Source organism: Labrus bergylta, chromosome 7 (assembly GCF_963930695.1).
Source record: "Labrus bergylta chromosome 7, fLabBer1.1, whole genome shotgun sequence".
In the NCBI taxonomy this organism is placed as follows: domain Eukaryota; kingdom Metazoa; phylum Chordata; class Actinopteri; order Labriformes; family Labridae; genus Labrus; species Labrus bergylta.
The window spans coordinates 28,556,550-28,583,493 of NC_089201.1; the positions used below are offsets into that span (position 1 = coordinate 28,556,550).

The window sequence follows — 26,944 nt, forward strand, 5'->3', positions numbered from 1 at the left end:
CAAGTACCTTAAAATTAAAGAGAATTAATTCCATAGACTGCATGTTTATTCAGATCGCTCCATGTTAATGTGGCCTTCTTCTAGATGATACACTTAGTTCAAATGAAAGTCAATTAAACTCCAGTCAGTGTAATTACATTTTACGCAGAACTTCATCTGCATGAGACCTGTTAGCACATACTTCTGGCAAACTCAATCTTATAATTGCTGCTGGCAGGCAAGCTGGCCCTGTGCCTGCGGAATCTGGTCAGAATAAAAGAGAAATTAAAAGAAAGAGCGGCATCTCTCTTGCACGAATTACTGCAACGCAGCACTTGGATCAATTATGTGATAACTTCCACGCCATATGGCAATTACCAGCAGGATGAAATGGTGAGAAGCAATGGTTCAGAAGCTTTCTGGGAACATGACAAAAAACACTCTTGTTATCTGTCCTTGATCCCTACGTGCTTCAAGGCTAAGACTACTTCAGCGCGCATACAGTTATTAAGTAAAAAGCTTACTCGGCCCCGGTTTGATTTCAATCGCTGAGCGGCTCCAGATGTCCTTCTCCACCTGAGACATGCGCTCCCGGGTCGTTTGGTAGGAGTCGTCTGTAGCGCAGACTGTGATCTTGTCCTGAATGCTGCCCTGGCCCTCCAGGTGGTCCTTGCCCTCCCTGTAAGAATAGGAAGGAGCAGAAGGAGGAGGTCAGGTTTACAAATTCTCTGGGTTTGCTCTGTTAAATTGCCGGTTTCTTTTGGCTGTCATACAGTCATATTCGAGGCTGTGTCATAAGGGTTAAGACCAATAAAAAGGCTCCAATTCGACCATTTCACCAAACACTTTAAAAGCTGCAACGCCTCAGACACTATCCCTCTGTTCTCGATCATTACCGGTCACACCTTTGTGGTCAGTTTGTGGCACGTCAGCCCTGGGTGTGTTATTGTAGTCTTGTTTGAAAGTGCCCGACAGCGGTCCTTTCTGTTGTAGTACTGAAGAGACACGCCACTGTTCAGTGAAGCCCCGCGGTCACAGCCGAGCCCGACACTAAATTTATTACAAATTCCATTTGTGGTCGACTGTGGAAAGAGTTATTTGTGCTATACTCACCCCGAGACATACTGGTGAATGCAGTCAAAGCTGGACTGGGGCTTGTCTTTGCTGTCACTGGACAGGTAGAACGAGAAGACCCTGAAACCTTCGGGGGATTCTGGAGTCGGTGCTGGGATCTTTATGTACTAAAAAGAGAAACAACAGAATGACATCAGAAGGTGCAAAGTTTAAGAAGAGAAAAAATACATGTCAAAACATGAATCTAAGCCCAGGTTAGTAGCCTACTTTGTTTTTTTTGTGGTATTTTTAACCATGCACAGTAGCACTCCTAATGTGAGCGCTGTGTTATGTAATAAGCATGTTTTTATCACTTCAAGATGATCTTAATCAGCATAATGTCAAAGTACAAAACATAGAATAGTAATAGTAAAGTAAATCATCAAGGCAGCTCCTCTTATTTCAACAATCTTTTATTTTCTCACGCAATTTCATGTGCCCTAAATAATCTTCCATTTGAGCCAATCACAGAGGCTATGTGGGACTTCCCAGGTCAGTGAGGATGACCTGTAGCCCGTCATGAGGGGGGGGGGGGGGAGTCTGTCTGAAAGGCAAAAAAACACAACAATAGTGTAGCGGATAGCCTCCTCTCTGACAAACAAACCAGCAGGTTGAAGTCCTATCTCAGCCGGGGACGTAACATGTTACATCAAACGACCCAAAAACCTACTTCCACTAAGAGGACAGGTTACACGTCCCTTTTTACAGCAGCTACTCTTTTCTGCACCACCTGCAGCTGACAATAAACAGCTTACTACTTATGTTGATAGTTTATCCTTTATTCAGCAGCAGGCCAAACGTTATAGCCCCTCCTTTATCAACATATATGCATACGCTGTGTTAACACAGAGCTCTTTTACTTTAAGAATCAAATTAAAAACACATCGGTCAATCAGACCTGAAGCCGCCTCTTTACTTATCATTCGTGAGTGATTGATTATAAGCCGACCGGCTGAGAGCACAGTGTCCCTGGCAGATGTGGCAGGCAGGACTATAGCTGTCACAAATGCCCAGTCATGCAGCAAAGCCATAAGCAGTTTTTTTTTTTTACACAGAGCCAATGAACGGCTCCTCTCCTCTGCTCTGCTCGACACCCCTCCTCCTCTTTTAAAACCCAAACGAATGCCATTCACCCAGCCCCCATCAGCCTCCAGCTTTCCCTCATGTGCACAGGCCCACCCATGTCAACACAAAAAACTCAAAGCAGCCTACACGGCCGTGGACACTTGAAACACACAGCTGACCATTAATTCTGACCTATTTATGTTGTGAGTGTTCACATGAGACTGCGAGTCCAGCGTATGTCTGTGCTTGGCTTTTATGCTAATTAAGGACCATCAACCCAAAAAAAAAAGCATCCAAGTGAGCTGCTACAAGACAGAAGCCATGTCCTCAGGACTTATTACTTTAAGAGAGGGGAGCAGTGGCCGGCCCGCCTTGACCAAAATTAGAAGCAACAAGTCCTTAAAATGAGGTTACAACTAAGCGCTGCAGAAGAACTGCCTTATGGGTTTTTGTTTTTTTGTTAAATGCAAGTGTTGCCAAACAAAAGCATCAACATGTTGTGAGATGAGAGCACATGTTCACACATTTTAGCATCGCAATAGTACCACTAGTCCCCTCTTTTCAGTCGATGGCAGCAGTATGATCCCCCCTCCAGCCATGCATTAGATCTGCCTGTCAGCCCCGTCCATGCCACTGTGCACACTTCACATTCTAATTCTAATCAATGTCACTCAGGTCAGACTGTTCAGAGGTCGCCCCCGTTTTATTCACGGCTTCCTTCTCAAGCTTCATAACCATATGTCATTTAACCCATTAGTTTCCAGTTGCTGACTCCTGAAGGAGGCCTGTCTCACTAACACTAGAATATAAGCCTGGACATGTAAAGCACTAAAAGAATAAAAGAGTGTCAAACTATTAGTTTATTATTAGTTATTACTATTAGTTTGACACTCTTGGAAATTCAAGTATTAGTTATGCCAAAAGAGCTAGTTAGTTATATTATTAGCTTAGCATAGCAAAAAGCCTGGAAACAAGAGCATACCTGCCTTGACACTGGATGTAACACAATCTGCCTGAAGCGTACTGATGACCATGTAATATCTCATTTTTAAACCATACAAAAACAAAAAAACAAACATATTGTAATCTTTGCAATAGTGGATGTCAGTTCTGCTGATCATCAGCAACAAATTTCAACATGCAGCAAAAGGGAAATTAACAAAGCCCCCAGTGTAGCTAACAGTAGCCGAAAAGGCTTAACCAACATGACAGCTCTAGGCCCAGGGAGTTGCTAAAAGGAACTTACTCCAGATACTTTTGTAACAGTGTGTGTTTAGACAGACAGAGTGCTGACTAACTGCACAAAAAAAGTCTCTTTAAGTTACAGATGAAGAAAGTATTTTTTTCCAATGACAAATATTTCAAATGTAAATACTGACATTTGGCAGAAAGAGACGGGGAGACTTTTTCCCTTTTAAGTTCAACTTTTCAATTGTTAAGGAAAAATATGTTTTCTTATTTGAGAAAGGTAAATTGTTTGACTTAATTTGTCAGAGTCGATTGATTGGAAAAGCAAAAGTGGTGGTAACAAACAAAACTCTTGTTATTTAGAGAAGGAGATGCCTCCCTTACTTTACACATCACAGAATACCATATTAATAATCATGTTGCCTGCTCAATTCATAATAATCTCTCTGCTAGCCAACAAAATGTGGTTTGAACAGCCTGAGGTTTACAGCTTTAATTTAAACGACAAAATCCACTTGTGCTTATAACCGTTAAAAGAATAATTGCATATTTGATGATTATGGCACCCGCTCAGATGAGATGACAGCTTATGTTCAGCTTCTTGTACCGACAGGTTTGTAAATCCTGTAGCTGCTGTCAGTCACGTAAAAGGTGTGGATAAGACACTGAGTCATAGACAACTCCATAGGGAGGTTTGGTTCTGATCATGACGCTGTGTGTGCGTGTGTGTGTGTGTGTGTTCTTAGTCAGAGGAAACCCCTTACTCCCACAGGGGACATACAGGGAAGAGGGGTCAAATATCTAGCTAATGGTGTAACCCCGACGGAGACACGACAATAATCAGTTCATTTTCTGGAGACAACAAACAACAGACGTCAGTGAACAAACAAAAACAAACTCATGTCTCAATCCTAATCCTAAAAATAGTTAATGAGTGACATAAAGCACACACAAGAAGGGTTTATAAAAGGGGCCAGCAGAGCTCAGATATTAATAGCTCATTGACTTCCAGGTCAAAGACTTGGTGGCCATGTAGTTGACAGAATGTCTGACACACGACTTCACCAAACTGTTGTTGAAAGATTTTTAGAATTCTGACACCTAATTGGTTTGAAGTGCATTTCTGAACTGTTGGATTTAAAAGAATGAACAGAAACCAAAAATAGTATTTGACTCACATGTTGATTATGTTCTGACGATGAGGGCGAGGAATGAATGATGATATGAAATGAGCTCAATAACGCTCGTGACTCTGCCCTTCAACCAAGAGTTTTTGAAAGTTCTTTTAAATATTCAAGTGCATGCCAATGGAGGGTTTTCAAAAATGCACTTTGGATATTTATGTTTCCAGTATTTGTGATGCGTCTGTGGATTTCTCTACTCCGAGTGTGGTAGTAAATTAATAACTACTGACTTAACAGTGAAATCACCATCATTTGTCCGGTTTGGAATTAGGGAAAGCAGTCATTAAATTGCGTGTGCGTTATGTGGCGCTCAAATTATAACCACGTGCATCCTTTAATCTGATGATTAATCAATCACAGAAGGAGCTTAATGAGGCATTTACATCATCAGAGTGTTAGTATTGACATTAAAGAGGCAGTACTGAGAGCTCTGTGCAGTAATGCCCTCCATTGTAGTGACTCGAATAAAAGTTTAGCCGTTGGACAGTTTACAGTCAGAGCCACCAAATGGCATCCGCGGGGCAATCCTTAGCACCTTGTCAGAGCAGCCCCCCCCCCCCCCCCCCCCCGTGGAGAGCAGGACTGCTACAATAACTGCCTCTGTGGCCACATCTGCTACTCCAAGGCCTGTGTGTGTGTGTGTGTGTGTTAGGAGATGTCAAATACTTTCAAGCTGTTGTAAGGTGTGAACTGGACTGGAACAGAAAATCTTGGCAGGGGGGGGTTCAGCGGTTGAAGAAGGACAAAGGACACAGTGGGTGATGTCCTTGTAAAAATGTCAACTTTAACTCCCAGAAGCATGTTTGAACTGCTCATCGTTTGACGGGGTTAAAACGAAGTTCTTAACCCTGCTATTTGGTGAAGGAAAATAGCTTCACTAAAAGGGATCTACTTTCTTTTCCAAGCCAAACATCTGCAGGCAGAGATGAGAGAGGATGGCTTCTCTCCCTGTCTTCTTTTTGCTCGAAAAAGGCAGGGTTCCCAGCTCTGGTATTTGGCGTGGCAACACTGACAGAGACGGGAGCAGGGAGCATGGATATGTGATTTACTCTGAAGTCTCTGCCTCCTGCCCCTGTCTGTACTGACACTAGTTACCATTGTCTTCTCATCTGAGGCCAGCTCAGCCATTGCCGCTCTGTGTAGCCGCCTGTCTTTTGTTCTAGCGTCTTCCCCCCACGAAGCTGAGTGCAATGGGCTGTCGGCCCGCCTGGATTATTCATGAACAGCGGGGACGTGTGGCTGTGTGTTGTCGGAGGGTGAAGAGAGAGGGGGGGGTTTGGGTGTGTGCGCATGGAGGAGGGGGGGTGGAGGGGGGGGGGGGGGGGGTGTTGGTGGCTCCCAGTAGAGCCAGTGCATGAGGGATGGCCCTAAATAAGTCTTTCTTTAGGAATGTGACGAGCAACCCAGCAGAGAAATGGGGGGATGGATCCAGGATGAAGCAAGTGTGTTTGTCGCTGATTTCACATTTATTTTTTGCATAAAGTTTAGATCATATTTCTTTCAATCAACAAGTTGGCAATTTAAGCCATTTTTTCTGTGTCACATGGAAAATGAGCAAGCGCAGTGATGTTGACAAATCTCTGTAAAACACAGGGGGGTAATATTAATTACTCCTCTTCACCGTTCAAAAGCTTGAAACACGATGACTCATTTGTACCCGAACCTAACGCGTGACATCCCTTCTTACTGTCTAAATCACGCTTTTCAGTCACCGGGATGGATGTGATGGTTTCCTGTGCTTGAGGATCTATTCATTGAGGGGGGTTGGTAGGGACAGGAAAGCAAAAGAAAGAGTGGGGGTGGGGGGGGGGGACTGACGGGAGTTGGTGCGGGGATATGGGGATGGGCAACTGTCGAGCATCCCCCCAAGGTACTGCCTGTTATGCCAAGCAGAATCAGTATTTTTCCAAGAGGCTGGGGCTAATCTGTCAACCTCAACAAACACTCTCTGTCTCCCCCACTCCTGACAACCCCCACCCAGTTCTCACTGTAGGTACCCTCCTCTTCATACACAAGAGGGATGGAGATTTTTTAAAAGCCTATTTTCAATGATAGGACACAGTTTCTTGCCTTGTATGCCAAGACAATCCGGTGCTATTCTTTCCTTCCTAATACCGATTCCAATAGTCATAGTTTTGATTCAGATATCTTAAAAAAAATTGCCTGCACCAAGTATTCCTCAAATACCAGTCAATTAAAAAAAGACATCTAGACCTGGACGTAAACTAAGCTAACACTAGCATCAGCTGAGCACAAGACATTAACGGCTTTCCTGTTTCCAAAAAACAGTTATACCAGTGTCAAAAGCGACATCCTTTAGAGATGGCTTTGGAACACACTGATGTCTGACATTATGCTAGCTTTGCTAATGTAACATGCAAGCAGCGCACTGGTCTTCTTAGGCACTCTAAACCGTAGTAGCGTGTGTGTGCAGGCCATTGTTTTGGTAAGGAAGAAATTAGTCCTCTTTTGGGGCGCTAATAAATGTTGGTTTTAGACAAGCAGCAACTTCCTGTGTTGGAGAATGAAGCCAATGCACAGGTGCAAAACCTGCAGTTCCTTGAGTGTCCACTTGAGGTTGGTTGCAAAAGTCACATACACACCCATTCTAAAAATCACTGTTTTTACAGCAGATTTAAACATGTTTACAAGCTGGAACAAAAAAACAACTTAGGTCTGCTTATTTCTTTATCCGCATACACAATATGTGGGGGATGGGGGCTGAATACTTTTATAAGTCATACGGTTTGATTTTATAAAGGATTACAGCACGCTGTAGCTGTTTGTCAGACAACTTAAGGCTGCAGCTCTTTGTCTATTATTATGTTGACAGAAAGTTAGTATGAGACGGCATTTCCATTTGCAATAAAATATTTGCTTTCTGCAATATATCTTGCAATATTTAAAAAAAATCAACTGATAAATGCAGTTTATTTTATGTACATCAATTGAAAACTCAATCACACTTTTTATTATTATGGTCTTAAAGTCATTTTCAAATCTAAAACCCCTCCTACTATCATCACACACCGAGTCCAGCCCTCTGACAGCGACTCTGACGCAAACAAACGTGTGGAGAGAGAGAAAAGGAAGAGCGACACATTTCTTCATAAACTTAATAATAAAGCTTGTGACTTTTTATTGTGTCAGTGTCATCAACGACATTCAAACTTGTGTTTAGTGTGCATGACGAGCACAGTGATAGTCACCTCTGATTAAACCAAAGCTCACTGTTTTGGGTCGCCTGAGATTTACAAGATTTTGTCTCCATCATGTGCTTCAGGTGTAGCTAATAAAGTAAACAATGAGCGGCACATCCGCTCTGTTGACGGTCCTTATCGGTATGTAATCGTGTCCACAACAATAACAAGCAGATACTTGGTAGGGGGAATTATTTAATGTTAAATCCACCTTGTGTAAATGAGCATCGGCCTCAAGCGTCAGGCCGGGGAAGCCACAGTATGGACACATGGACTCTACATGCACAATGGTCAGTATCACAGAGACTTTCATAGTAAATATGTCATGAAACAAGAAAACTGGTTGTTTTTGTTTGCATCAAACAACAAAAAAAGTGGCAGCATGACGTGCCTCATTGACATCGCATGTCCTTCGATATGACTATTGCACATCTGCACATTGCTGTGTTCAAACGATATATTGTTCAGCCCTGATTTCCAATATGGCGACCATCATCAATGGCCTTTGAAAGTCAGCATCAGAAACCAATGGGTGATGTCATTGAGATTGCATCCATATTTTATCGGTCTTTGGTTTTAGATTGGTGCATTGATTTGCTGATAACCCAATATCATATATCAGGTTTTATCGGGAGAGTTTACGATACATTCTGGTATTGGTAGCATAACAACTATAAACCTAATTTATTGAACTCATTTAGAAAATGTAAGACTGTTTTTTTTTTCCGTAAACGGATCCACTCTTCTAAATCCTTGCCTAATTGACATTTAATGATGGTTAAGTCAGGAAATTCCCTTCAAAATGCTGGTTTTTATACCTCAGATGAACTAACTGCTATAATGTGTCTCCCTTGTTAAACCCAAGCCGATCCACTGGGGCAATCCAACAAAACTTGCCCGAGGAGTTGTTGCAGTATACTTCCATTACTGGTCTTTTCTCTCCACACAAGCAGGCAGTCTGTAATCTTTTAACAATTCACAGATTGTGCATTGGAAACTATGTCCAAACCTGATTCATTTGCGGGGAAACTTGAAGACTGTCGAGAAAATCCAAAACATGCACTGAGATGTGAAAAAAAGGGGCCGCATGGATTGCAGGAGTACGCCAAACAACACATTGAAAGTGCTTGAGCTGTCAAATCACAGGTGTAAAAAAAAAGACAGGGATTTTTCAGTTGCTTTGTGAGTTTAGAAGTATCAGCATTAATTGTGTACATATTATAGCTGAATACATTTGAAACCAATTGTTTAAATTCCATGTTTCAAACCAGATAAAGCAGTATATGTGGGACTTTTTATATTCTGAAGTTTACAGTAAGAAGTGACTATAAATAGTCCTTTAAAGAGGTGTGTTCCTTTCCAATACAAACCTCAGGGTGTTACACAAGACTGGTAAACCTCTCTGTCTTAAGTTAAACAATAACTCCTCGGTGTTCGTTTCAAACGCCTCAGGGTTGAGCCACAGCTGAGACTTAAAACTCTGTACACAATAACAATGGCCATGCTTGCATACAGTGTGAGTGTTGCTCATATCCTGTTGTTCTGCATTTTATTGAAGTCCGAGAAAAAATGTTTGTGCTAAGAAATCTTAGAGGCCTGTGCTGACACTGTACAGAATGTGTCCTCTTTCTAAACTTTGCTCTTTCTTTACAACAACAACTTATGACTTAATGGTAGATTAATAATAAACAGCGGTGCACAGTAAGACTGTAACATTGATTTCCATTTTTAAAGATAGCGCCCATTTAGTCAGCTCAGTATTTTAAGATAGTATAAATCCTGGTTTGAACACAGTTCGATAGCACAATGGTGAGCTACAAGATGTAAACAGCTTCCTTATTATAAGTAGCTGATCTTTCTGAGAATACAATAAACAGAGCAATACATTTTAAAGGTGAAGGGAAACTTACTGTCAACGCCTGAATTTTAATACCAATCGAATACCAATATGCATGGTACGCAAATAAGCTAACCGTCCTAAAATGTTTAATTATCAGTTGTACTTCCTTTTCCGGTTCACTGCTTTTACGCTAATATATTGTGGTTGTTCAAATTGAATTTTCAGATCTTTGTTTGCTGATATTCAGGATGTCAAGTCTATCACTTAAAGGCTTTATATGTGATTTTTTGATCCAGTAGATGTCGCCCTTGAGCACCAGCATGAAACCAAAACAACTTGTTTTGGTTTCATGCTGCATTGTTGTGTTAGCATGCTAATGCTAGTGATCTTTATTATGCTGGTATCTTCACACTGCATGTAAATTTACCTGAAATGAGCGTGATCTAGAAACACAGTTAAGCAGTGAGTACAGTATGTTATTCTTCTTTTCTCTAGTCCCTCAATTAAACAACTTTTATACACGAGGGGAGGAGTCAGCCGGCCGTCCTGGCGATGTAAACAAAGTGAAGATAGGACTCTGAAAACTCTGAAAACATCACAGACAGTGGGACTCGGGTGTTACACCCGTTGTAGACAGTCATGACTCACAGTTATTTTCAGAGGATACACTTGATTTATATTATATTTAAGTGTGAAAAATCACATATAAAGACTTTAAAGAATATATAAATCAGCATATTCACTCTCTTATTCAAATAAGTCTGTGTTGTTGTTGAGAGTTTCTCTTCCTGTTATTTCCTGTTAGCCTGGGTGATTGTTACATCTTTAGTCGGAGTAGTTCTGGATTAGCGTGGAATGTAAATGAGAAACAAAACAAAGCAGCAACAAGAAACACTCCACTCTCTGTGAGTTACCCTTACATATGGCCACCTTTGATCGCACTGCCCGCCCAGTTAGTGTCACAGATTTCGGATCTTTCACTGCACTCTTGTAACTATAAAATCCTCTTAAACCACTGCCACAGTCACCATGGGATCACTTAAAAAAAAAATTGTGTTTGAAGCTTGTCTGAAGCTTAAGACGACAATAATGACAGAGGAGCCAACTCGAGAAAAAAAGTCCTCTTCAGGATCTCATGAGGCTTGTTCCTAAAAATATATACTGTGTGATCTACCGATCCGAAGGCCGACTTGGCTGCGCATAAACAGTGGGCCTCAGACGAGCTGAGAACACAGAGACTTTTGCCTCGCTTAACACATCTGGATGAATAGAGCGGCGTGTGCCCTTTCAGAAACACGTGGGACAGCTCTCCCTCTCACTGCTGTGTGCCACTGGGAAAGGACGGCTCTCAGACCACATTCCTGTTATTGTTATTCTAATTAGCTTCCAGAAAGAAAAAAAAAAGGAGAGGAAAAAATGCACACACACACACACACACACACACACACACACACACACTCGCACACTGCAAAAAAAAAAAAAAAAAGCTTATTTGCAGTGAAGGCAGGAGGCGAGGCAAAGCTGCGTGATGGTGGGGGGTCGAGTCAGAGCAAGCCGTGTGTGAGATAGAGGCCCTGATGTCTCCTAAGGATTCAGTCGAGGCACGAGGCGAAATGGCAAAAAAATAATCAAGAGAGCTCAGGGGGGAGGGAGGGAGCTCAGGGGGGAGAGGGAGCTACCTCTTCACACACAGTCGTCATAAAGAATATCTCGAAAAAAGCGCCTCTGCATTCCCCTCATCCCCAACGCGGCTGCCTCTATGTGACAGCTGTGCACATAAATACAGACAGAGGCCATAAACAAAAAAAAAACAATTACTCTCGCATTCTGAAGTTCAACATTTATGACGTGAGGAGGAAATTAAACTGACGTCACACCTGATACAGCATTAACATACCATATTCGAACGTCATGTCTTGTGTTTTTACTGCGACAACATTATACGCTTGTAAAGCTTTAACCCAGTGGTACGACACAAACATCAAGGAAAATCTATTTTCCTTGCACTGCTTCCTAATCATCGTGCCGCCTGCAGGATGGCTCTCGTAAATAAGAAAGAAACACAAGCTTCATTTCTCACAAAGTGGATATGGATCATGCAAACACACAGAGGCGCCGTTGTCGGCCCGAGAGGAAAACGAGCACTAGGATGTGAAATTCCAGGCCATGGGAAACGCAGACCGGCTCTGACTATATTCTTTAATCCCTGGTGATCAAGAATCGGATTTCTTTTTAACTTTCAAGCTTCAATGAAATGTGGGGGGACATACTTAGCCCTCTAGTTCTCTTATTTCTTACTAGTTACATCACAGTCTCCATTTTTTTTTTTTTTTTTTTTTTATTCACTGCTCCAGACGATGGTTATTGATCAAGCCCATACAGTTCACTTTCCTCCAAACCTGTTTCCCTAACCCAATCAAAAAAAAAAGGGAACGTTAGCTGGATTTATTTTTGATTTGCACGTTTCACAGTTGCACTGAGCACCGGTTTTTAAGAGTCCAATAAGAGCTTGTGTCTTTTAACGCATGATTACAAAGCTTGGCAGACAGTTTACAACAGCGGGGGCTAAAATGCCACGGGGGTAAGAGAGAACGGCATGTTGAAAAAACCTCAGCGTGCTATTTCTTGGTAGAAGCCTTGGCCTCTGGTACCGCTGATTCCCCTGAGTTGACGCCAGGACAGTGATTTGAAGAATTCCTCTGGTTTCTGTGGCCCCTAGAAATGCCCTTTTACAGGAAATGTGACAGGGGGGGGGGGAGCAGTCGTTGGCTCCTGCGATCGAGGCCCTACAGCTGGTAGCTGTCAGTGCACCACACGACCTCTTGACCCCAGTGATGCTTTTTGGGGGAAAGGGATGAGCTCCGGCAAACACTTAACCCAGGAGATAAAAAAAGAAATGGAGGACCTACACCTGTGACGCTATAAACCTCCAACCTGCTCAACATAGATACTTGTGATCTTCTCTGTCTGTAATATGCTACACAGCCATGTTCACCAACATCCTCCCCCCGTCTCTAACGGCTTAATCTGGCCTCCCCCCACTGCCGCCGATGTTTGCAGCTACCTCATTAATGCCCAGTGGTCCAGCTCGGGGGGGGGGGGGGGGGGGGGACTATTGTCGGAGGGGGGAGGGAGCCGGGTGCTCAAATTCCGCAAAGCAATTTGAATATGTAATGTGCCAGCCGTGATATAATCACCAAATCCCATTCAGTGATTAAAGAACACTTAAATTGCTCTCACTTAACATTTCTCCACAGACACACTCTTATAGGCTTGTTAATCTAGCTGCCGGTTTTTTTCCAGATGTTCCAGCACATGTTTACAGATATTATTTGTTCCGGACATATTTTTCCCCGTGTGCTGTCGGCAAAAAAAAAAAAAATTCCTGTGTTCACGTATCATTCCTGTATTTCCAATCTTTCAGAGACAACAGGCGTGGGGGCTCCCAGGGGTTCGCACACTCGCCCTACCTCCTCCTCCCCCCCCCTCCCTTGAACAAAGCCTCCCCAGTTGCCGAGCCTGACCCAGTAACCTGGCTAGCAGCCTGGGGGTACAGCACGACCTGTCTTCAGGGCTGCCATGGGCCCGATGCGAGCGCACAGGCCGGCATTTGTGTACAAAGCAAAGTCACTTTCGTCGATGCAATCGGCTCTTGCAGGGATTAGAACGGCTCCTTTTAAACACGGCTGATTGTGTGTGGTAAATTGTGTAGTAGCCTAATAGCAGGCCGAGGCAGGGAGAGCGCTACTCTAGCCGAACACAGGCATCTTTATTTACCAACGTTTTACAGGAATGTACGGAAGTGGAGAATACATTCACTTGAGAGTTAAAAAAAACAAACATTTTGTGTTCATCATGTTTGTTTTTTGAAATGAGTAATTCTGAAAAAGGAATTCTCTGAATGTTAGAGAAACACTGAAGTCCTGAAAGAAGCTGCTACTGCAAGTTAGCTCAATGTGGCTAAGTGAAAAGTTAGCGCACATTATTTGGCCCGAAACGTTTAACTGATTACTTAAATATGCTTTTGAGATAACTCCAGAAAGTTTCTTGTTTTAAGCAATGTATATATTCTGGTTAAAAAGCATAGGAAAAGAGGGGGCAGGGTGTATGAGCTGGACCTTCATTCTTGCAGAAATGTAGCATGCACTGTACCGACCAATCAGCTGGCTTTGAGCAAGTGTGCGGGCCTATCTTCTTCCTGATTCTGCTGATTTTACAATGCCCTTCACCTACGAAAAGTGCGTATATAACTACCTCCTTATATATATATATACACACACACACACACACAACACACAAATACTACACAAAGATTTTTATATGGCTCTGATGTTGAGTTGAGAGGGGATTAAACTGAGCAAAAGGACCCTGGTTCAGATCAAATCCAAACCTTTTTCTTTGTATTTATGGATTCACATTTTGAAGTGAATGCCTTACACTTTCATATCACTGCCCTTTTGCCTCCAGAGGTTTTAGATGATGTCGCTCTTCTCTAAATGACCACATGCAGGCGAGGATATGTGACACAACACAGTACAAATGAATAAATCAATGGCAACTGTCACTCAGGCTAAAAAAAAAAAAAAAAAAAACTCCAACAAGGTAACATAATCTACAGGCTGCACAAAAACCAAAAGTCCCGAGAGGCCGGCGTCTTTGTACAAACATCACTCTGCCTATTGAACGCTTAAGACCAAAAGTGACGAGCAGAGTGACTGTCACAAGTGTGCTCCACAGCAAATCAGAACTAATTAGAGAATTCAATTAGGGAGGCATTTGGGAAGAGTATATGCAAAACGTCTTACCCCCTGGCTCCCCTTGAAGCAAATGGCTGGCTGATTCGATAGGGATGCCTGAGGAGAGAGAGAGAGAGAGAGAGAGGAAGGTGAAACTGGTTACTGATTCAGGAGTCACGTTCAGGTTTAATCTAATCAATAGCTCATATGTTATCAATAAACAGACAGCACTGCAAAGAGGATTTCTCTGGATGGCAGCAGTCTGGAGTAACGAGGAAGGCTTAATCTAACTTTCCTTAATCAAGTCGTCGTGTTTCCTATTTTACAAACTAGCTGTGCTGTTAAACTGCGGCTGTGGCTCAGTTGGTAGAGTCGTCGCCAGTTCGATCCCCAGCTGGGCAACATGTCCGATGTGTCCTTGGGCAAGACACTTAACTCCCGCTGCTTGGGTAGCGGTGTTTGAATGGGATAAGTTACTTCTGATGGATGATACTACATAGCGATCACTACCATCAGTGTGTGAATGGGTAGGTGTGACATTAAAAATGACCACCACTTTTCTATAGATCATATAGTTGTTTGCCTTAATCTTCAGAGGAGAGTGTGTGATCAATTGATAATAATAATATAACAGACTTATATAGCACTTTTTAATAGAAGCAGAAAACTCCAGAAAACGTTGCTTATACCATTCAACATGTGTTTATGTGTTTGTGTGTGTCATTTAATGATTGAAGGCAACAACAAACCCCAGAGGAGGGACATAGCTTCTTCTGAAACTTTTCTTTAAAACAGTATTTTACTTATAAGCCCTCCGTGCCTCACTTTGTGACTGTGCTGCTCTCCTCAAACCCACGCTGTATACCTGCTTTAACGTCTTATTGTTTCTCTCCCTCCTGCTGATAAAGGAATATTCAAACCCTGGAGTAGGTATCTGCCTTTGAGGCAACATGATACATAGTTAATACATGGGAGACTTTTATCTGTGAGGTACAGCTGTGCCTGTGATTGACAGCGCTCTTAATTCATTATTAATGGTTTGGGGGGAAATATCTTCTCCATGGAGGAGTATTGTTATGATATTCTTCATCATCATCCGCCCGCTTTTAATATTGAATAGAATAATAAATATTCAAGCACGTCATGTTTGTTACATATTACACACACAGCCTGAGGGGCCCAAGCTCTGATTCACTTATTACAAGGTCAGATTGTTTTGATAGGAGGTCTACCATTAAGCAATTTATCTTTTAACATATAATGTAATAATAATCTGTCTGTGAATAATCATCTTCTGAAATAATTAGAGGATTAATCAGAACTACTTCCTGCTAATACTTCAGATTCTGGATTGCCAGGCTTTTGTTGTTGTCTTCTATTTTGAGCAATTAGGGAACAAATTGTTTAATAACAACTTGTTTACAACTGACAGCTCATTCAGAAGTGTTAACGGATAGATTACCAAACAGTTACAATCAAGGAGACTTTGTTTAAACCTGGCAACCCAGAAGTTATTGTTTATATTGTTTGATCAATGTCATTAATAAATCTTGATTCTCACAATTAGCCAAATTGTATCAAGGGGTATGATAAGGTTTGAGTTTATAAATGCTGATTCTGAAGATGGAATATTTGCTGTTTTTAAAGCCTCATGTAGAAATACAAATAATCAACATATATAGTTCTTATTGTGACATTTTCCAGTATTTTCTGACCCAAACAGTAAATCTGTTGCTGAAGCCGAAACAATAAAATAAATTGGCACGCACTGATATCTCACCCACAATACAGACATTAAAAATCATATATCATATTATCCACTGACAACAACTCTGTCAGAAGCAGAAGAGTAAATCTTTCAGGCCACATCGAGGGGGTCTGGTGGTGTTTTTGTTGGGGGTGGTCTTGGACTCTGAAAGCTGTAGTAATAGTAAAAAACTGTGCAGTCTGGTAGGAAGCTGTCAGGCTGAGAGAGAGCTCTGGAGTTCACTCTCTGCTTCACAGACCAATGAGCTCCGGAGCTGGGCGGGTTCTCATTCTCCAGCCGTGAAAAAAAAAAAGGAGCATTAAAAACAATAATACACAAGAGCTCAGTTCAACTTGCCGAGCCCCTGGGATGACTACACACACAGCTGAACATCCAAGAAGGAAAACACTCCTCCTCTAAATGATCCTCATACACTGAAGTCCTAACTGTCTTATCAAGAACTGCTCTGGGAAAGACCATTTGCATAGACTAAATGATCTCAGTCTAATCTAATGGACCATAAAAGCAATAAAAAACAGTCTCCTGATTCAGAGCATTATAAGTTGCTTGATAGCTTGTTCATTAATGTATTATGTATTCCCGAGAGCGAAACGGGCATTTAAAAAAAAAAAAAAAAAAAAAACAACTTTAAAAATACATTTAACGATCTGTGTTGGCTTCTAATCTCTATAATGAATTTGAAATGTTATGGTTGGTATATAAAAAGGCAGAGAAGCCAGTCTACAATCACTAACCTCTGTCATATGGGGAACTTTAAAACCCTTTTGGTATTCGGGAGATTTGGTAAACAAGCTGACAAACACAACACAAAGTAGCCCGAGCCTTTCTCCATTTCTGCTTCCAAACTATTTTTTTTTTTTTTTTTTAACTCAACTAATTCAATGAAATTCCCACATTCATCAAAATCGGAGGAATTAAATGTTAAAATCACAATAAATCAATCTTTTTGCCTTTCTTCAAAGCCTACTGTAGCCTATCACAGCCTCCTAAAAGCAACATTTTATCAGACACTAAAAGCTTTTGTCGACGACATTTCAGCTCAGCTTTAAACTTTTTCTCCTTTTTAACAAGCAAGAAGAGGAAGAAATAAAGAAAGGAAGAAAGAAAGAAAGAGAGAGAGAGCTGCCTTTTCCAGTAAGGATTCTACATTTCCCGGAGTTGAGAGGCGATTGAGAAAAAAATGACAATATCGCTTTAAAAAAACACACAGAAGCTCCAAAAGTTCAAGCGTGTAATTGTCTTACCTTCAGGTTCTGGAAGGCTTCGAGGGTCCGGATGGCAGTGTCAGTGAGTTTGACGTGATACAGGGTTTGGTTCGGGGTGTTTTTGTTGATTTTGCCACAGGAGAGCCCATACCGATGCTCCTGTCTCAGCGCTGCCATTTCTACAACTGAAGGGCTGCTGGCGACATTCAGACTGAAACGTCACGAGCCTGTGGGAGGGGCTAACACATATATACACACCATACACACATATACACACACACGCACGCACGCACGCACACACACTCACACACACACACTCACACACACACACACACACACACAGGAACACACAGGAAGTAGGAAGACAGGCCAACTATCTTACTTTCGCTTTTTAAGGTCAAATTCGTGCATTAGCCATTAGTACCCCTAGTTTCAGATTGTATTTATTTGTCTTTATTCTATTTCTTCACAGGGTTAGGTAAAGCTGAAAGCTGCATTCCTATTGGTTCATGTATTTTGAAGGAATTTCTGTAAGAATTGGTTAATTCTTGAAAACTACAGAGGCAATTCCAGCCTCTTTCAGTGTCGTTCAGGCTCTTAGTTGTAAACTTTGTAAAAAACTGATGGTCGTGCAACCTGGACACATTTTATTTTATTTTATTTTTTAATCCGTCTTTATTGACAAATTTAAAACATACAAATAATGTTTATACAAATTCTTATAGAGGATGAACATACAACAGCAAAATACACAGGAACAAGTTAATTGAAACATAAATCAAGACTAGGGGGGATTATATATAAAAATAAATAAATAAAAATCTAACTTTTGCAAAAGTATACATCAGACAAATGTAAGCAGACAGCAATCTGGAGCAAGGACAAAAACATTCAACAAGGGCCAGAAATCAAAACAACAAAAATTTCGACAAGTCAGCACTATCCTGCAAGATTTGCAACCTGGACACATCGTCAGTGACGTGCCTCGGGGTTTACCGGGTGTTTTGGGTCTTATCATCAGACACCCTCACCCAGACAGCCCAGCCTTGTGTCCAGGTATGATGCGCTGCCATGTGTCACCCCTCTTGAACTACAGTGGTTCTGGCTATAGTCGTTTATCAATACATTTTTCTTGATTGATTATTGGATTTTGACCATAAAATTGTCCATTGATTCATGTAAACCGAAAGTCACATAAATCGATAGCTTTTTCCCCCAACCAAAAGTCCAAAACCCAAAGAAATTAAATTTGAAAATAAGTTAAAAAACAAAAAAATACTTTCTCTTGTGCATCAATAAAGTAAAAACATCTCACATATTAAATCTCAGAACCAAGTTCAAATAAATGGCAAAAGGGAAGACACCTTAACTGTCCATGTGTCTGTCGGAGAATTAAACAAATATGCATGTGGATTAAATTAATCCCTCTTGGACAACAATTTTTTTTGCTGTGGATTAGAGAGCAGCAGCATCACTGCCGCCAGTTTGTTTTTCCTGTCTAACTCCTAGACTATATAAACATTGGAAAGAGCCTGTGATGTCATCCATTGGTGTGTGAACTGTCTTTGTGAAGCCTCAAGTTTGCATTCTTACCATGGCCATGGTTTTGGGAGCCACAAGTTACCATATTTTGATGAAGAGGTTGGCGGTGAAGAGAAGCGAGGCGTTTGTAAACATCAATTTATCATAGCTAAACGGTCAAAGTCCATCGGCGACTCATACGCGTCATAAGCTTCCCATCACTTTTCCCTCAGGAGCAGAGGTTGATTTTGTGGTGTATGCTGAATAGAGCTGTTTATGAGACTAGTGAAGAATTTGAGAAAAGTAGCTGACACGCTGTTTGCGACTATCTGATGGGAAAGTAAGTGGTGGCTGAACGACACTTACTGGGTCTTCTCATCACAACAGCCTGCCATCTTCTCTGGGAAAAGCAAACAACAATCAGGACTTCCAATCACACACCCCACTGCATAACTTAATGTTTGAGAAACGCTGAAAACGCGTGCAAGCCAGGTATGGGGAACTCAGACACTGAAAACAGAATTTTCTTACTAGGGCTGAGGCAATAAGATTTTGTACCAATTCATTTCTATCACGATTCTTGCCGCCCATTTGATTTGTATCCTGATTATGAAGTAGGCTATTGCGAAACAAAACTATTGCAATATGACAGTAAACAGTGTTGTGATTTTCATTTCCAATTTAAACAAAACAAAAATCGAATTATACAAATATTAGAGCGTATATCATAAACAATATTTACAAAAACATTGCATTGCATCACATGTCAGTCAGTCATTCTTTGCTTTTTTATTATCCATTTATTTTTCTTGCTACCTATCAAACTTCAACATCCTGGCAATTGGTTCCCCCAAATTCACTTTCTTTGTAACGATCATCTGACCAGCATCTGTTGTCTTTGTTTACTTTGCGACGAGTCCCGCCCCATCTCGTATATAAATGCTTGACCAGTGCCGAGCATCTTGCTTTCTTAACAATCTGTTTAATAAACGATAAACAAACAATCTGAATGCTCTGAATAACTGATAACCTCACCAGCTCCATGCTACAAGCGCATTCACTATATATACATTAATTCAAAGGAAAATTGAAATACATTTAAAAACAGACAACAATAAAACATTTACAAAGATATACAAGCCTTCCAAAAAAGAACATTTTAAGAAAAAGTTCAAAAGCAGAGACAGAGTTAGCAGACCGTATTTGATCAGGTAGGTCATTCCAGAGCCCGAACAGCAAAAGCTAGATAGCCCTTTGTCATTAAACGATCACTAGGCACAACCAGTAAACCCTGATCAGCTAATCTGAGGGGGTTTCCCAGGCACATAGTTAGTAAGTCAATGATATATATAGGGGCCTGGTCATGTAGAGCTTTAAAAGTTAATAATAACATTTTAAAATCAACTCCCAATTCCCCAGAAGACAATGCAACAAGCGTAATGCATTGGGAAACATCTGTGTGTCATTGTCAAAGCAGTGGTATTGTACATTATGTTTAGTGATGATTTGACCTAGGGGAAGCATGTAAATGGAGAACAGTAAAGGACCTAAAATTGACCCCTGTGGAACACCTGGACTGAAACAAGACACAGATGATGTCAGGAGTTCCTAATAAGGACCGCACATGTTCTATTTGACAGGTAGGAATGTTGTAAGTTTAGAGCAGACCCTTTGAGACCAACCCAAGACTCGGGACGCTGAAGCAGGATGGTTTGAGCCACAATGTAAAATGCTGCACTCAAACTTTCAAAGGTTTCAAATAGAAATGTCTCCTTTTTATCAGCTGCAAGGAGTCAAGTCATTTGTCATTTTGACTTGACTGTGCATAGTCATAAAACAAGACTAATAGTTATCTAATATCTAATTTGCACACGTCACAAATCAATTTAGAGGCAGTAACTTTTTAGAAATTTAGAAATCCATAAAAGCCCTTTATAGGAACAAGTGTTGCAAATTAGCATCCGCTATAAACACTGATACATGCATTGGATTGCTGTTTTCAGTTTGTTTATATATTGTATCTGTCCCTATCAAATAAACCATAAATAAATAAATTGGGCAATAATTACTGAGAGGGGTCAGGTTAAGGTTTCTTTAGATTTGGCTGCGCAGGTTTAAGTAATGCTTGGTACAGAGTGAAAAATCATCAATTGTGGCTCTTTGTGTGGATGTGGCTCCAAAGCAGTCGACCCAAGTCGTACTGTGAGAGAGGATCAAAGATGACCAATCTCACGGTCTTCAATCAATCAATCAAATAATCATTATTTTTATAGCACCATTTCATAACAAATGTTATCTCGAGACGCTTTACAAAAAGCAGGTAAAAGACCTAACTCTTTGTTATTTGATATTACAAAAATATCAGGAGCTCCCAGGAAAATCGTGTGTCCAACGATAGCCGTGACAAATATCTAGCAGTGTCAGGAATTTAGGACGATCATCTCATAATGTGAATGCCTCTATGATCTACATCAACTGCCTATCAGTAGAATTGAACATGAAACGACACACTAATCAGCGCGACCACACAGGCCCCAGAGCTGTCGAAAGCGTTTGCTTACAATAACATGACTTATGTCAAGATCTCTTTGCAACACTGGCATCTCAATGAGATTGGCTGAAAATGTGTCTGAACAGCAGCAGGGGTTTGGAGGCAGAACGGAAAGGATGTGCAGGCCTTTGACTATTAATGATCTGATAATCTCCACCTGTTTCCACAAAATGTTTCAATAAAATCTGATAATTCAGGGATAAGGAACAGTATGAGTGTTGCCCAAACCATTTACTACAGAATTTATGACCTTAAAAAAGACTTTAGAATTGTGTGAATAACTGAAAATCAAACCAGGAAAATTTATAAACTTCTTTTATAGCAGTCGGATAGCTGGCCATGTGACTTTTTAGTGTATCAAGGGAGACCTGCAACTTATTCCCGTTCCATATGCAATTTGCGTTTTCTCATCAGTGTGTTGACTGAGCCAGGGAGAAGACTTGTGCTTTTTTGTTCCAACTTTAAGAGAAGCAATATTGTCCAAGATAGAGGGACAGATATTATTAAACAAGTTTACCATAAGTCATATTGAGGCATCATCATTATACTGAGACTGTTTTAGAGCAGGTAATCACTGCTCATTTTACATTTAACAAGCCTTTACATTACCATTATATCACCCTGTTTACACTGTTGGATGGTTTTGGGATACTGAAAGCTATCTTTTGAATGAATGAATCATGTAGGGGAAATTTTGGTCTAAATTTTAAGGAACTATAGATCAACATATTAATTTAAATTTTCATAAAATTGACAATTTCACTCATCAAAGTCCATCAATATTTTCAATTTCTATTTAAAAAAAACAAAAACATTTAATTATTTTTTTAAATACTTGGCCTGGGTGCTAAAAAGTATTACGCATCAATGGGAATGTATCTATTGAACTTCTGCGTTGTGTTGGTTAGGTGTGTTGTGTTGATGCTGTGATACCAGGATTCACTTTATGTTTGACAACCAGTTATTCAAATAGATAAATATGGTATTTTCACACGCGCACAAAACCACTGAAAACTTCCTGGAATTTCCAGGTGTGGGCGGCATGTGGAAATGCAAATCGTCATATTTTTCACTGACTTTTCCTGCCAGCCCTCTAGTAAAATTTCCTTCATTATGTTTTTTATGTTCACTATAGTCTAATGTGCTCTTTCATTGATACCATAAATATGTTGAAGTACACTTAACATTGATATAAAGGCAAAAATTGTCAGTGTTGGAATATTTTGCGATGTCAGCCATTCCCACATATTTCTTCTTATGTCATGTCCTTCCTCCTTCCTGCTTTGAGCTAGCAGCAATCACTCATAAAACAACTGATTTCCTGCAACAGTTAGGTGAGATCAATATTTAAAGAGGTGTGACAGACATAACATTTTGAGAAACAAAAGAATATGGCTGGATTAGGATAGTTTAACAGAAAAATTGAGACCCCTCTCTTCCACAGGGGGAATCCTAAAAGACAGGACATTATGGAGATCCTTACATTCACACATAAAGGTATTTCCAGGTCGATTTTGATTAATGATTAAAAACAAGACAGTGAATCATAAAGTTTAATATATGACCCTGATGTATGAATATCACACTCTTATTGGTTAAACACTGATCTTTGTATTCAAGGCAAAGAGGAAACAAAAGTATGCAAGTGGTTTCCATAATGAATGTGACAAAAGAGTTCATAGTTTAAAAAACAGCAATCATTTCAGTATTCAAGAATATTAAGAGAATACACTGGACTAAAAAACATGATGTATTTATTCTCAAGCAGTTAACACTATTACTAAAGAAAATCTAATCAGTAGTCTAGCATCTTGCAAATTGTTTCTGTTACACTAAAGTAAAACAAAAAAATCAGCCAATCTAATAAAGCAAATGAACTGGTTTCTTCTGAGATCTTATTGGTCGATTGCATTCATGGAAACAGCACTATGGGGCACAACGGTGAAGTCATTAAGAAGCTTACAGACGTTCTGGCAGATTAGGTTTTTCTCTTCTAATCCAGCAGATTACCACTGCACAAGCCTGCTGGCTGGGAGTGCTTCGATGTGCCGCACAGTTTCTTTAAATTGATCTTTTTTTTTGTCGCTGCAACATTACTTGACCGCAGAGACTTGAGACAGAGGAAGAACAAGCAGGAGTGAGCAGAGGTCAAAGTGCGGCGATGCACCGCTGCAAGCGGATGGAACCTCTTAAAAAATTGTGGATAAAGCCGGGATTTCAGGGATGACGTCCGATTTGAAGCGCAACATGGAGTTTTGCAAATTTTAAGTACTAGATAAATCATTTTATTTTGAGAGCGCTTTGATAGCAGAAGTAGGTTCACAACAGAAATAATAGTCTACACCTTTGTAGAAACTGGCTGGACAAGGAGGATCATCTCTGCAGATGGTGTCCATCGCTCTCTGAGAGGAAATGGAAACAGATCGGTGTCGTCAAGAGCATAAAAACCCTGCAGGTAAGCCACCAGAGCCTGAGGTAAGAGATGTCATTTCTGAGTCTGCTGACGAGGACAGTCACACCAAGCTTCTCTGTCGGCCTGCAGAGGAAAGCAAGGGCTTGTGTGTGAAAGATCCACCTGAGACCAAAAGCCCTTCTCATCCTGAGAGAGTACGTGGCGTTGCAGAATGCAAGAAACACAATCTGAAAAAAACCAATAGCTGGAAGATGGTTCGGTTCCAGGACCCGTCGATGGATGATGTCGTGTTGGAGAGGGACAGCTCGGCGGAGAGTCTCTTCCCAGAATATGTGATTGAGGAGTGGACCTCCTCCACTTTTGAGAAGCTGTTCATGGCAGAAGACTGGCAGGACATCACAGGTGAGCATAAACTCTTAGAGCTTTTCTTATCCCTCATTTAAACCCAACATCTGTTTTTGCATAGAACCACAAAAAGAGAAAGGGATCAAAATGTGATTTAGATTAGGGCTTGGTGTGTTTGTGGGAGTTTAGCAAACAACTAACAGATTATCCATGCACCCCACTGTTGACATGCCCTTCTTTCCTCATGCAGAGGATCGTCTGTTGAGAAAGAAGGTGCTGGAGTCCAGGGGCCATCATGCACTGCAGCCTACCTGGGGTCAGGAGGTCACTGTGAAGATGCAATGTGTCCTGGAGGACCGCACTGTAGTGGAGAAGGACTGCAAGCTTGTCTTTGTTATTGGAGAGGGAGATGTAAACCAGGTAAAAGCTTTTAAACCCACCTAACTTTTCTCTAGTTTTCTCCAGTATAAGGTGCTTGTATTTCATCACAGCTTGTCAGTGACCAATAGAGACAATGAAAACAGTTAGACAAGTTACACAAGTTGCAACCAAATCAGATTTGTTTTTTTCAAGACAGACCATTGAGGAGGACTAGTCTTTACAGTTAGTTTCCAAAGAATCAGATCTTATTTGAGTGGAGAGATGTTACCTGTAGTATCAACAGTACATGTGGCGGTAGTAAAAGCATACGCTGATGATGCTGCTCTTTATTACGGAGGCCTGAGAAATAGTTTTTATCTTTGTGTGTTGTTTTGTCATTTGCACAAAAGGAAACATTTAAATCAGATTTGAGGGTCTTGACAGGACCAATCGAGTCTACAACAACGCTAACATTTAACTCTTATCTAACATGGACATAATAGCATGCTAATATGCTCTAGTTGGCAATAGCGATATGTCGGAAGCTAATCATGCAAACATCATATTTATAATGCTTCCATGTTGATGTATTCTGTTTTTGAGGTTTGCAATCTTACTGTTGCCTGGTAGAATGTGCTTTTTTTAAACACAAAGGCATTCCAATGTGTTTTGTGTGGTTATTATGTAAACCAGAGATTTAAATATTTAGCGAGTTGTTCTGTGACACCTGTAGGCCCTGGAGGAGTGTGTGATGTCCATGCAGAAGGACGAGATCACATTACTGTTGGCGGATTCCCAGTATGCCTATGGACTTTTGGGAAGGTAAGAACATCCGTATATTATCATGTAATCGTACACTGTTGGATTGGGTAGCCTATTGAAGCGGAAACAAAAACTTGTCGATTTTTTATTTTCTTTAAAAGCATAATCTCAACAAGAAGCCCAGAGCTCCTGTACCTGTTGCTGTGGGGGGTTGGCCTGGTTATCCAGGGGCAGCAGGGTTAATGAGCCATAAACAGGAGCAGATGGCCTCCTGCTGACACCATTCAGAGGCCGCCTAACCAATGTGTTTGTAACCTTCAAGCCTGTGGGAGGACACCACTCATATTACCTCCAATGGCTTCGGTTTCTAACCTTTACACCATTTAAGTGCCAGAATAAACACAGAGGAAATTGGTGTTACACTGAAAGCCTTTATTTATGGTTCTTATGTTTGCTATAAATAACTTGAGACACATGAGAACTGGACGTTGATACCACCGTGATTTGATGAGGGTTTTTTTTATATGAAAGCTTTTAGATTAATTATTGGGAGTATTTTTGTGCTAGAGCAAAAGATAAAAAGTAATGGGGAAATGTCCTTAATGTGATTTATTTTGTTTTTGTGGTTGAGCCGTTATTACTGACACAAAAATACTAAATATGACCATTCATTTAATTCTGAAAGCAACAGTTGCAACCCAATGCCAGTGTTTAAGTAAGTTTTCTCTTACTAGCCGGTTATTAGCCGGTTTCAAGGACTCTACTTACAAACAGTCAGTTCATTCATCTGAAACAAAAATAGTTTTTCACATGAAGCTTGATTATAGCATAAGGCCTTGTTTACACAACAACAAACTCATCAATAAACGGCACTAGGCTAGCCCAGCATTAGCCATTTCTGTATGTATGAACCTCACCGCTCAGTGTAAAGGAAAAGTATATGTGCATGCAGGTTTTTCTTTTTACATTAGAATGTCACACCGCCAACTACTGGTCTGGCATATATACTACAACGTCGTCAGTCGTGTGCACGATGGTTGTTGTCAAAATGTTGTTGTCTGAATAACTTTTTTTGAAAAAGAAAAACGACTCGATTTTCAGGGGATCGTCTCGCACAAACATGACCATTCACTGGCAGTATGTAGTCATTTAATTAATATGTGCTGTACAACTAAACAGCATTGCTGTACAGAGGATTACTCCAAAACAACAAAACATGTTTGTTCACCCAAAATGATCATGCAGGGATAAAAAGCCCTGAAAAGGTGCAGGATTTTGAGAGAAACCTTTGTGTCAAATCCATTATTACAGGCAGAGATTGAAGCAGAACATTTTTTACAACATAATGTTCAAATGTTCTGAACACTATGCAGCAAAAGCATTATTATTTTTTTGTGTCTGTATTTGCTGAGCGTGTCTGCGTGAGGTTTTTTTTTAATTCTGAGCTGTGTGAAGGGGATGATGGGACGTGAAGGGGGTGTGTGGGTCTCCGAGGTGTTATCTAGGATTTCACTGTCTGGCTGTGTGGAGAGGGAAGCAGAGTAACAAAAAAAAATAGGAGGCACAGAGAGGTTAGCTAATGATTGTTTTGATTCAGCTGATTAGGACTGTGTGCTGTGGAGTCTAATTTAGCCCTGAAAGACAGAAGAGAATCAGAGTTTCATGCCAGCTCTGTCAACACAAAGTAAACGATGAGGTCGCTTGTTGCTTGCAT

General features: G+C 40.8%; 2 protein-coding genes across 3 annotated transcripts in view; one reads left to right on the top strand and one right to left on the bottom strand.

The window, feature by feature from the left end:
- Window positions 1-17,473, bottom strand: part of LOC109999294 (RNA polymerase II elongation factor ELL) — a 30,173-nt gene extending 12,700 nt beyond the window's left edge. The window contains exons 1-4 of the mRNA XM_020654315.2: window positions 17,318-17,473; window positions 14,375-14,422; window positions 1,093-1,220; window positions 504-658 (exon numbers count right to left, since the gene is read on the bottom strand). Coding sequence (XP_020509971.1) covers window positions 504-658; window positions 1,093-1,220; window positions 14,375-14,422; window positions 17,318-17,455 — 469 coding nt within the window. The 5' untranslated portion in view covers window positions 17,456-17,473. The remainder of the gene's footprint in view (window positions 1-503; window positions 659-1,092; window positions 1,221-14,374; window positions 14,423-17,317) is intronic.
- Window positions 17,474-23,350: 5,877 nt separating this feature from the next.
- Window positions 23,351-26,944, top strand: part of fkbp16 (FKBP prolyl isomerase 16) — a 33,358-nt gene continuing 29,764 nt past the window's right edge. The window contains exons 1-4 of one of the 2 annotated variants that reach the window (XM_065957302.1): window positions 23,351-23,805; window positions 23,893-24,165; window positions 24,359-24,528; window positions 25,202-25,290. In XM_065957302.1, the coding sequence (XP_065813374.1) occupies window positions 23,763-23,805; window positions 23,893-24,165; window positions 24,359-24,528; window positions 25,202-25,290 (575 nt within the window). In that variant the 5' untranslated portion in view covers window positions 23,351-23,762. Of the gene's footprint in view, window positions 24,166-24,358; window positions 24,529-25,201; window positions 25,291-26,944 lie in introns of both variants that reach the window. The other variant, XM_065957301.1, reaches the window with a different exon arrangement.